General features: G+C 40.3%; 1 protein-coding gene across 8 annotated transcripts in view; it reads right to left on the reverse strand.

The window, feature by feature from the left end:
• Positions 1-12,865, reverse strand: part of LOC123961280 (coiled-coil domain-containing protein 73-like) — a 46,598-nt gene that overhangs the window by 13,584 nt on the left and 20,149 nt on the right. For 5 of the 8 annotated variants that reach the window (XM_046036532.1, XM_046036531.1, XM_046036533.1 and 2 more), the window contains one exon: positions 11,473-12,082. The exons of the other annotated variants lie outside the window; for them this stretch is intronic. In XM_046036532.1, coding sequence (XP_045892488.1) covers positions 11,905-12,082 — 178 coding nt within the window. In that variant the 3' untranslated portion in view covers positions 11,473-11,904. Of the gene's footprint in view, positions 1-11,472; positions 12,083-12,865 lie in introns of those variants that run through there. 8 annotated transcript variants of the gene reach the window in all.

The following is a 12,865-nucleotide window of genomic DNA, read 5'->3' on the forward strand; positions in this document are numbered from 1 at the left end:
ATTCTCAAATAATTTTAAAAAAGAGCTAGTTTCATAAAAGATGAAAAAGAATCTACGATGGAAAATGTTTACCAGTTATGAAAAACCATTAAGAGGGAAAAACATGAGAACAAATAACAGACAGGCACTACAGGAAGTGAGTAAATCAAAGCGCTGACCTCTGTGTATCAGTAAATCAGCCATTGGAGCCGTTTCTAAAATTACTGGTCAACAGAATGTGAATGTTAAGCCTCAAAATAGAAATATGAACCTTGGCTTTAAAACACTAAAACACAACCTGTAGAGAAATTTATGAGCTTTGCAACTTAAAGTTCTACAACAAAAGCACTGTTTGGCACACAATGACCGCGCAGCTACAGACTCCATCTACAAATTGGTCTCCCACACAAGACTGAACGTCTGTGAAGCTTCATACACTTCTGTAGGCTGCAGGAGGAATCATGAATTTAATGCAGCGGAACACTGATAAGTGAGAACAACTGTAGTATTTTGCTGGAACCATGAACCCATAGTCTGTGGAGGTTAGTGAGGATGAGCAGGTCTGCATAATTAAGTTCAACTACTGCCCCGGCTCCCCTTTGCTAAATATGCAGTTTTAAGGGGGGGGGGGGGACCATAACAACACACAGTGTGAGTCTGAGATGAAAATATTTCAAAGTAACAATCAAATGAAAAATGGCTTTTGCACCTTCAGTAATCATCCACAGACAAAAATTATCCCATGTGTAAATGTTGTATATTATATGAATTTTTCGAATGTCTTCACTATTCCTGTAAATTTACCGTACTGCAACCTCATGCTGCTGGCATGTTCACTTTTAAGAATATGGTGTTTGTAAAGCTCAAGAATATGTAATAAGTCACTTGTCCAACCTACTGTTGGACAGCCCCTCTCTGTATTATGTTCCACCCCAACATCTCCTTTTAACCACAAATACATACACAAAGAAGACAGATGCAACTTTTTGAATGATCATTTGCATCAATACTTTACCAACTGTAATGCCAATGTGAGTGGAACTAAGAAGTGTCCTCACTGAATCCACACACCCTGGACTGTCAACTTAAAACACACAGATCGCAATCACCAGCCCAGTACTTGGTCAGTATTAGACTGTCGAGTACACAGAGGGAAATTAAACAGTGTCTCATAGGACCTACTTCCCTGTCAGTTTTAAATTTATATCTTTGACCTTGTGCAAACTGAAACTGTAGCAAGTGAGGACAAAAAAAATATATTACCCTCTAGTGAGATCGTTTTCCATTTTGGTTGTATTTGTTTTGTCCTTTTATTCACTCTTTATCTCCTGGGTCTTGCCCCCTCCAGCATACCAGGGGGTCATCCAGACATGTCCCCCAGTTGGGAAGGCCCTCTCTGGGTAGAGGGCAGTGGGTCTCTGGGCAGACCAGCCCATGGAAAACCACAGAGGCCATGGGCCGTATAGAGAGGGGAAAATGACCCTGGCTTTGCTAATGGAATCATAATAGAGAAAGACATTCATCTGTGTCGCTGTTGCTTTATTATCAAAACAAATAGACCTGAGATCTGTCTAAGTGGTTAATGGGCCAGTCAGTGGGATTACTTGACTATTTTTAATCACGATCAACAACACTTTCTGCTCTCCTGTCTCTGTCTGTGTCTGATAATCTATGCAACAGACAATTTGACAAGCATGCTGACTTCAGGCAGCAAATGGCCGAGTGTTTGAGGTGAGAAAGTAAGCAGGATTTGAATATCAAAATCCCCGGGCAGCTGAATAACATTTTTATAACTTTCTAGGCAATATTAGTCTATTTTTGCTTTAATTACCTTTGTGCCGTCTGTCTGTGTTGCATTTTTATCATCATTCCATCACCCCTCCCCCAAAGACAATATGACTTTGTACTAACCAGATCATCACTACGCTAGGTCTGATGACCCGTGGCTTTATAACTAAGTTTATAAAGCCACAGTAGTTTCCCTACTTGTGCCACGTGAGCTACTTTTAGCATCAGATGCCAGGGACACCCTCACTAGACAGCAATGGATATCGTTACATACATCGAACACAGGATGCAACAGCCTCCACTGCAACGGATTTCAGAAGAGCAAGACAAGTTGCCATGAGAACATCAGCCAATTTAAGGCAAAACTGTAACGCTCTCTTATTGCTGGGAGATGCTATTGTAAAAAAATAAATTTATATAATTTATATATATGAATGTGTTCAGCTTCCAGGAATTGTATGCAGATCCTTGCAACATGGGGCTGTGCATTATTATGCTGCAACATGAGGTGTTGGTCGTGAATGAATGGCATAACAATGGGCCTCAGGATCTCGTCACGGTATCAATAAATGGTCCTGTGATCATTGTCCATAACACATGCCTGCTCATACCGGGTGGCACAGTGGTCCAGTGGATAGCACTGTGGCCTCACAGCAAGAAGGTTGCGAGTTCAAACCCTGGTCGTCCCGGCCTTTCTGTGTGGAGTTTGCATGGTGGGTGCCACACACTACAACGATGAACTGCAGTCAGGTCGAGAGGACAATGAGCATGCAGATGAGCTGACATTTTGTGCAAAAATTCTTTGGTTATGCAAACCGATTGTTGCAGCAGCTGTCCAGGTCTCAGATGATCTTGGAGGTGAAGATGCTGGATGTGGAGGTCCTGGGCTGGTTTGGTTACACGTGGTCTGCGGTTGTGAGGCCGGTTGGATGTACTGCCAAATTCTCTGAAATGCCTTTGGAGACGGCTTATGGTAGAGAAATGAACATTCAATTCACAGGCAACAGCTCTGGTGGACATTCCTGCAGTCAGCATGCCAATTTCACGCTCCCTCAAAACTTGTGACAATCTGTGGCATTGTGCTGTGTGACATTTTTAAGTGGCCTTTTATTGTGGCCAGCCTTAGGCACACCTGTGCAATACCCATGCTCTCTGATCAGCATCTTGATATGCCACACCTGTGAGGTGGATGGATTCTCTTGGCAAAGGAGAAGTGCTCACTAACAAAGATTTTGATAGATTTGTGAACAATATTTGAGAGAAATAGGCCTTTTGTGTACATAGAGAATGCCTTAGATTTTTGAGTTCAGCTCATGATGAATGGGGGCAAAAACAAAAGTGTTGTATTTATAATTTTGTTCAATGTATATATTCTGTACAGAAGGATAGCCATGGTGCCATGTTTCAATAAAATCCAGCTATGTCAGATCTACAGTATGTGAGCCTTTAAATTCCTGCTCAGGACTTCACAGGTTCGAATAGGTTCACCTTTTGTCTTTGCACTCTCCTTTTAATGCTTTAAAGTTATTAACAGTTCTTACTGCTACACTCAATGTGCACTGTTGAAATTAACATTTTTCAAAGTCAGGAGTATTCACAAATCACACGTTACATGACACCCTCAGTTTATGGTTTCAGCCTCTCAGGTCCCATATATTTGAAACAAAATCTAAGAAAACAAGGTCAAACATAGCAGCCGTTATCTGTGAGTTCAAGCTATGGTTCAACATCAAAACAAGAAGAACACAACAGTGTTGTTATGGACCGAAAGGCCTCCAATCTCTGACATTTCAAAACCGGTAACTAAATACATTTGTAGCATAATGGAGCTTGGCAGCTCGATATGGGCCTGTGATTTAGAGGGCAGTGCACGTGTGCATGTGTGTGTGAGACTGAGAGAGAAACAGAATTGGATCTCATGTGAGGCTTCTTACTGTTTAAACACTTTAAAAGTCTCACTGACTCACAAACACAAAACCGACAAAGAAAAGCAAAGAAACAGTCAGAGAGCGAGAGAGAGAGAGAGAGTAAGAGACAGAGATCATGGTTGCGACAGGTTTATAGGATCCCCTGGAGTGAGAAAGAGTTCTCCATCATACCGGCCGCAAGTAACCCATTGAGGAGGGGCTTACACACTAACACCTCCTTTAGTCTGTGTGTGTGCATTCATGTGTTTCTGTGTCCGTGTGACCCAGACCCAACCTTTAGGTCCCTATACTCATAATCAATAACAAAATATGACTTCATGTTCTGGAGCGGCGTGCATGTGCAGAGACAACCACCCACACGTGCTCTAACACACGCACACACACACACACATTCCTGTAGATATATAGGCATCAATGACAGTGTTGGTCTGTGGGAGGAACATGTACCCATAAGAAGTTAAAGCCTTCCCGGGAAATCAGAAACGTATGTTTGCCGCCACGGTGGTCCTCCATGGAGGATAATTCTGTCACAACCACAGTCCACAAAGTATCACAGAGCAGACCGGCTCCTCTATCTCTCACTTCATCCTATCTTTACCTCTCTTTGGCTTATCCCTTCTCTGCCTGCGTTCCTGACACATTCTTAAGGGTTTGCAAAGATTCTTTATGGCACAGACTCACATTAGATCACAGAACCCTTTTAGGTAACATTTTGTCTCAAGGACTAGCATTGCAGAGCCAGACTACAGCTCTGTTACTCACTTTTGCAGGGGTTCAGTCTCTATCCACTGAAAATTGACTGACCTAACTCAATCAGCAAACTATGAGGAGTTGTTTAGGTAATAACATGCTTCACTGCCTCGCAAAACTATGTCAACAACTCAAATACATTTTTTTGAGAATCAGAAGTCTGAGACTCAAGTCCTCCAGCAATAAAGGTTGTTTTATCCATGCGTCCCAAAACGGCAATTTCAAACTCCATTTCCCCACCAGACCTACGTTACGCAAATCAAGTGACCTGCGTCGCATGATAGAAATATGTGGAGACCGCAGCAACACAAAGGAGGTTAATCCTTTCCGCTAGCCCATCCGTGAGGCACTCATCCCTGTGAACGTTAGGGTAAGGGGCTTCGGAAAGATGTCAGCGCCTTTAACACTAACATAGTTAGCTACACACTTTGGCTAGCTAAAGTAGATAGCTAAAGCTACGACACTAACGTAGCAAACTTAACTAATGCTAATACATAACTTTAATAAGTTACACAACCGACTAAAAGCTGAAGTGAAGTTTTGCCGAACGCCGGCCTCAAGGTTGAAACCCCGCAAAATGTCTATCCATCCACCCAACCCACCACCTCCCCAGTAGTACTTTCTGGCTATTTATAATATCTGATCCGTCATTCTTATGTGCTAGCATTGTACGGCCACTAGAGGTCGCTACCACAGTAAATGTAAATATGGGTTGTTAATTTAGTGCAGTCCACACTCTATATGTGGTCCGAGCTGGACTTGAACCGGCCACATCTCCAAACCAAGTCCCTACAGACTGAGCCACTGCTATCATTACACACATTGTTCATTGGTTTACACACATATTGATGTAGGAAGTATGAAGCTAATGGGGTAGGAGAATTCTTTCTATAAACCTTTATTTGCTGACTTTTAATCTAATTTAGTAGAATTTCTTTTAAATTTGATGATCAGGAAATGTGTTTCAAAGTCCATCTATTTCCCCTTCTTTAATAATTTTTTTTCATTGCATAACTTTGCATAGTTCAATTAAATAAAGTTGGCCATTTATAAAGCTTATAATGTTTTTTTGTATTGTATTTCTAACGTTGTGAAAACAACAGAAGTCATTGGAACCTTGGAACACAAGTCCAAGAGTCATACAGATGACATGTGGGGTTAAACAATTGTGAAAAGGCTGGAAGATCAGCGCAAAAAGCACTTGGAAGCACTTTAGATGGTAATAAATGCTCTTTTTACTCAGCTTCATTGACATGTTTCCCCACAGTAACAGCTGCAAGTGGTCAACAGTGTGAAGGTGCAGAGGTAAGTAAAATAACCAGGGAGCCTGCAAATAATTGTGGACACTCCCATTCTTGTTCATCATATATTTACTGCATCGTCTATATTTTTAGATTACAAAGTACTTGTTTTGTTTGTGACATTGATGTGAATGTCTAAAAGTTCAAGTGGTAATGATTTTATTTATAGTATAGTAGTATAGTAAAAGACAGAAGGAGAGGACATATAAGAACCCACTCAAGAAGTCTTGGATCTCCCCAAACCCCACTTTCAGTACCACTGGCCTGTGTCTCCAGTCTTTGTCTCCATCTGTTACTGTATTTGTTTTCTTTCTTTCTCTCTCCTACATCTGTTCTTCTTCCCACAATGCTCTCTGTCACTGTTTCTCTGATCTCTCAGTACACAGACAACCACATCGGGAGGATAATTCATAACTTGTAGAGTCTGATAACTGCTTGAAAAGGGAGAGTTGGCTGAAGCATGAGGCCTGGGCTTATTTAAGAGCCTATAAATGATGTGGAGGGCGACCCTTCCCCTCTGCTGACCTTTGACAGCAGGGAGACGTTTCAGAGATTATCTTCTCTGCTCTGCTCTCTCCTTGCGGGTGAAAGACGAGCGGACCGTGTGTGCGCTTGTGAGCGGAGGTGTGTGTTGAACACAAGTGATTCACAGCTGAGGACACACTCTCAGAGAGACTAGGAGTGCAGTCAGTCATGCTGAGCCCCGCTCAGGAAAGGTGAAGCCTGTTATTTATCAGCGTCGTGAGGTTTCACCGCAGTAAAAATGTGCAGAGATAGAAACCACAGAAGACAAACGGCACAACTATATTTCAAACCTGAAAATAAGAAATGCTGTGCGAAGAAAACAGTAAAACACTGAGAGGTTTTAGTTTAGATGTCTGTTATTTTCTTTTCTTTTAATTCTACTGATGTGTTCAACTGTTACAGGGGTAGTTCACTGATTTACTGTGTGGATAACTCACTCATATCCAGTAGCAGGAGATTTTCACAGATTTGGTTTGGGAGGAATGGCTTTAGAAAGGTATTCCATGTAGCTTAAACTCAACTTAGTGAAATGATCAGAAGGAAAAAACACAAGGATAGCTCCATACAATGAGACTATTGTTGTTGTATAGTTTTACATTAGTTTTTTGTCTTATAGCGCATAGCACAATGCATGTGGCAACAGAATAACAGCTACAGTGCAGTGGCAAATCAAAAGATGTCTGTACAACCGGCATAGTGGTCCTGAGCAAATCTTTATCTTTGTATATTTCTCCTATTTTTGAACAATGACCTACTTTCATATTGTGAAAATCTGAATATTAAGGAGTCTACCCATTACAGCAGTAGTGCTCAAGGGGGATTATGATTGAAGAGTAAAACATGAGTCAATTTTAGAATTCAGAAAACAGTTGAGACACATACTAGCTAAAACTAATGCGGTGTAATACAATAAATTCAACCTTAATTAAGGTTATAATGTTAAGTTTCTATTGAAACCATTTTAGAGACGTCTTGATTCAACTGTATGGGGATTTTAGATACTGTTGAATTATATTGCCTTATACTGAAATATGTTTCTATTATTTTGTCCACCCCGTTTATACCAGTGTGGGTGAACTAAATAACAGAAACAGCTGACTGTATAATGCTGAGTGTATTTTATAGTTGAAATATGTGCCTCTAAAAAGCTGGAACAACAGCTGCATGTTTTCACCTTAAAGGTACCCTGTGGAGTTTTTGATCACTTGTGGCACAATAAAGGATTGTTTTAGGAGTGGGACCCAGTTTTGTTTTCAGTTTACAAAAAAACCCACACCCATGGCTAAGTTTTAGTCAATTTCATACATTTCATGTAAGCATTTTCACAGCACCCTTGTGCAAACCATTTTTCAATTAAATCAGTCTGAACTCCGCCATCAACAATAATGTAACATTGACCAAAACTAATACAGACCTGAAGTTAACTGCAATGGATTAACGAATGCATGCAAGTTTGAGTTATTTATTGATATTCATATAAGTCAGAAATAAATGGGAACCAATGGTTGGTCCAAACAGTAGTGAAACTACTTAACAGTTTAAAATGCATGTAAAAATGGTCAGCAAAATGTATATATGGATGTGTAAGTATTTAACGTATTCATTATTTGTAGTCCCCGCGACCCGACCCCGGGTTAAGCAGATGAAGATGAATGGATGGATTATTTGTAGTTGAGAGGTAACGTGTTCGCTGACAGGCTCAGAATGTTAAGTATCTGAAAACATTGTGTGGAAAGGATCTCTACAGAGATAGACCTGTTATTAAAGAGTAAGATCCTTTTTGTTTAACCAAAAAAACAGTCACTATATCACTCTACTCAAAGGCACGAGACATTGACAAAACCAGTAATTTAACCTCACAGTAAGCAGGAGTTGCTGGTCTACCGCTGCCTCGGTCACTTAGTTTGTTTGTGTTATTGTGTGACTTTGGTGTTTAAAAGGGTTAAAAACACCAATTTTGTCTCTGTAGGGATCCTTTCCACAATGTCGTCAGACACTTGTAAGACAATCTGAGCCTGTCAGTGGCAAAAACAAGCACTTTAGTACGTTGACGGGGTGAAATTGCCCACAAAGATTACGTTGCAGCCCTGTTTCGCTGCCACCCGCAGCGCATTCATTCAATACTGGACCAATTTCAAAAAGTATTGTCCCAATTAGTCACATAGACACAAAAAAATGGGAAAATAAGGTTGAAAAATAGCGAATTTAGCCTTTAACTGCCTTTATCAAATCAGTAACAAATGAACCTTTTCTCTTAAATTCAAGTTAAATAATGATAAATGGATATATTTCAGAAAGGTTGCCATATAGAGAAAACTTTAAATAAGGAAGCTCTAGTCTACAGTGTAAGGTGAATTAGGAGAAGCAGAATCTTGCTCTCTCCATAATAATCTGCTCATTTAAGTATTTTTACAGGGCCAAAGGAGCAGCTGCACTTCTTCACTTTAAGACTGCAGAGTACACTCAGAGTGCCAGGACTGCACTCAGCCTCCGTCTCAGCAGACATCTACTGCACCGTTTAATACGACTTCCCCACCAGATTTACTGTGATGGCTTTTGAGGCAAAGAGGTATAATATGACAAAACATGGCCCCATAACCCCAGGTTATTCAACAATGTTTAGTGGTGAGACCCATTTAGCTGGAGGATTGGCAAATATATTGCTTTCCTCCCTTCTCGTGTACAGAATTTCAATAAAATGGGGCAGTAAATCAGGCTTGAATTCAAACTTGTGACCGCTCCTTTACTGTATGGGGAGGGGGAGGGGGTACTGTCCATTACTGCATTGTACTGTGTCATCATTTGCATTTTATCAGTCCAAGGGTTCAACCTCTGTTGAAACATGAAATAAAGTACATTTACATTAGAAGTAAGAGATACATTTACATTGAACCGATTTTGTTGTTTTGCTGCAATATAGCATGCGATACAGCCGATGATACAGGCATTGACAATCTTAATGTCTACGATATGTGTGTTTTTTTCCCATGGTGCCCACCTCTGAGGGGTTAGTTTAACATCCACAACACAATACAGTGCGCTGGGGGACACATTGATGGAATGTGAATGTCAGCGGTCTCTTTATTTACTCTCCATATAAAACACAGAGCAGTAATTAACAGCAGGTATCCTCCCTAGCCAGAGGGTAATTGACTGTTTCAAAGCGCCAACACTTCATAACCCAGGTGTGTGTGTGTGTGTGTGTGTGTGTGTGTGTGTGTGTGTGTGTAAGATAATAAGGAAGAGAGTGAAACTGTATGTGAGAGAGGAACCGAACATGTATGTGTTTGCGTGCGCGAGTGTATTAAAATTAACTCCTTTATATTCCACTCCTCCCCCCTACCTTTCCTCCCCTCCCCTCCCTTCCTCCCAGTGAGGATAAGGGTCAGCAGTGGTGGGCAGAGCCACTCAAACGCACCAGATTTCTTTACGAGCACATTAACATTCAGGCGTATTCATTATCAGTAAGTGTACTAAGATGGACCAAGCGGAGACCTTGTGCCATCATCAAATGTGCGCTGTTAATTTTAGTACGTGAGCAGAATGTTTGCGAAAGCTTTGCAGCCAGTGGCAGAGACTTCCTGATCCATGTACCTGTCCTACATCAGGATTTTGAAAAGTTTCCGCGTGAGAAAAAGATTAAATCGGCTTCACCTTTCTCACACAAAAACATTTCCACTGACTTTCACACTTTTCACAAATCCCTTTTATTGCTATTCTCATCCCCAACTGACAGAAACCCCGAATGACATAGCCAAAGAGATGCATCTTAACCCTTGGATGTAAAGAAAGAGAAGCCAGATTTTACATTAAGACCCTCCAACAAACGTCAGCTCTGGAGTGTAGTAAATGTCCAAACATATTCTGCCACAGATCTGGCTGGAACAAAACAAGTGCAGTCACACGAGTGCTCAATACTGCCACCCACACTCCCCTGCATTTTAAGGCACAAAATAAATAAAACAAAAATATATTTTAAAAAAAAGGAATTATTTATAAAAACAATTACAATACCACCAGTTAAGAAAAGGCTATAAGATAATTGGTTTTAAGAAGACATTTAAAATATATGAATGAAAATAGGATTTGCATGTACGTTTTTGTATATATTTCAGCCAGACTGTAAACTAAATGTGTTTGTTATCAATGGCTGAAACTTTGCAGCTTCGCCAATTGGGGTTTAAGTATCTGATTGGCTTTAGCATAGATCAGTTTCCAGGATAACTGTCCTCCTACGAGGAATCTGACTGGAGACACCCTAAATTTGCAGTCGCTCTACAAACTCATCCAGCATGCTATACTATCCTGTAAACTGATCCGAGGAGAACCAAGATCATTTCTGCCTCTACTGCTCAGAAATGTTTATTTAACCAAAGCTCTATTATACTGTGCTGATCTTCCAGCCCGCTTCCAAAAGCTTTGCCAGTTCATTAGGGTACATCAAACGTGTAGTAAAGTACATGTCAAACTGATAAGAAGCATGTATCTGTGGTCAGCTGTTTCATGCTCACACATGTTCTTCCCTACATGATCCTCATAGGGAACATAAAGTTAACGAGAGGCTCGTTAGAATGGGTTAATTAGATGCTATGATTGCTAATTGATTTTTGTTAATTAGGCTTGGGGGGGTTGTGCTAATTGTTATCTCTCAATTCATGTTAATACGTGTTAACAGAGTTGTGTCCCAAGTCGTAATTGACCCAACAACAGCAGCAGCAGTAGAAACAACAGGGTATCACCAAAGGTGCCTCCACAATTAGAGCTCCTCTGAGACATGCAACCCTGATTGGCCATGACGCTAATTAATGTTAATTAGCATGTTAACAGTTACAGGCTTTACTATCTGACAAAGGTGCTTGGTCTTGGCTGTTTATCTGGTTGTTTGCTGTGAAATGCCTGACATACTGTGAATGCGTGACTCCAGTAAACCAAATGTAACACATACTGTTTTGTTGTTTCAATAAATGCGTCCTTGCCTTTAAAGAACCACCAGCTGTTTGTGGGGTTTGCTGTGCCAAGTTATGTTGCACTGTTCATTGAGGCAGTAGAGGGCTGGCTGTACTGTCCTTGATCAAAATGTACTCGCGAGGGAGAGACAGGGTTAGGACCAAATTCACTGCTGAGTTTTATGTAGATTATTTGGAAAACATGCGATACAACTGACAACTTCAGAAAGCCTTCAAATGACAAGTAAATCCAAGCATGAGCCAAATGTTTTATTCTTGCATATACAATAATGCAAACATTTCAACACGGCTTTATACAGATACAATTGTATGTTAAAACAAAAAAGATAAAGCAACACAAACAACTAATAAACAGAGAGGTTTTTCATTTAAATGTTTAACAGTAACACGAACAGGCAAAGAGTTAAGCCAAAAACTAGACGCCCTTTGTTGTCACGTTTCATGTTTCACGGCTTAGGCTCTTCTAACTTTGCAAATAAAACCCACTGAAATGTAATCAGAAGGGAATATTAAGCTGAAAGACATTAATAATGCATCTATATTATAATAGTGATAGCTTTCAGAACATTTAAACTCACACTACCGGTAGTTACCAAATATGTGCTACAGAAGAAGACTTTTGTGATGTAACTTTGGATACAGTAGCATCCAGAACGTTTTGGTGGTTTAGTTGTCAGTTCTTCGTCTCTTGGGCAGACGGAGCCTCTCTGAGTTGAGGAACTGTTCGATTTTGGAGATCTGGGCTCTGAATGACGACTGTTGGTCTTCCCTCTCCTGGGAGCGAGAGGGTTCCCAGTCTGACTCAGAACTGGGAACTGCAGCTGAAGTAGGAGCTCTGCTACACCTGGTTTTAAGGAGAAACTAACATTAGCTAGTTTCAGTTAGTAATTATACAATGACAATGACAGAGCTCTTGACATGAAGCATTATGAAATCACCTTCATATTAGGTTAAATAATGGATTAAATAACTTATTTTGTTAAAATATCATATTTTTTGTTATTCACTCTCGATGTTGTATGTGAAAATACGACAGTAGCGCAAGATCTATGTAATCCTGAATTACACTATGTAACAACATTTTGTTCCTGGGTAGTTAAGTGTTATTTCCTAATAGCTTATCCCTCGAATGTAAAGAAAATGGCCCCACAAACTGCTTTTACGGCCAGGACAGTCATATTATGAAATATTCCTATTTTCAATGTGAAAACGTGAAAACGTGTGTCTTTGTCACATAAAGTCAGAAAAAACAACTTATGAATCTAAATCAACATGTATTTAAACACCGCCTTTGATCTTTGCCTGAGGCAGCTCATGGGAAGGAATCTTGTAAGTACTTGAAGGCTGCTGACTCCTCATCTAGAGCTCTGACAAATTGTTTCATAAGGCCCAATTTTTTGTGCACTGGTGGCATCTGCACCTTACGTGGGTCCAAAGTTTAAAGCCAGTGTTTAAATACATTTTTAAACACATATTGGGGAGGGGGGTCATTTTGGATGATCCTCTGTTGTAGCTCGAGCATCACTTTGTATAACCTCTTCCCTACAATGTGTGAAGTTGTGGATTTTAGCTCAAAACTCAAAATAAAAACTGCAATAATAGTCACGTCTTTGCAGTAATCAAAATA

Source organism: Micropterus dolomieu, linkage group LG22 (assembly GCF_021292245.1).
Source record: "Micropterus dolomieu isolate WLL.071019.BEF.003 ecotype Adirondacks linkage group LG22, ASM2129224v1, whole genome shotgun sequence".
Lineage (NCBI taxonomy): Eukaryota > Metazoa > Chordata > Actinopteri > Centrarchiformes > Centrarchidae > Micropterus > Micropterus dolomieu.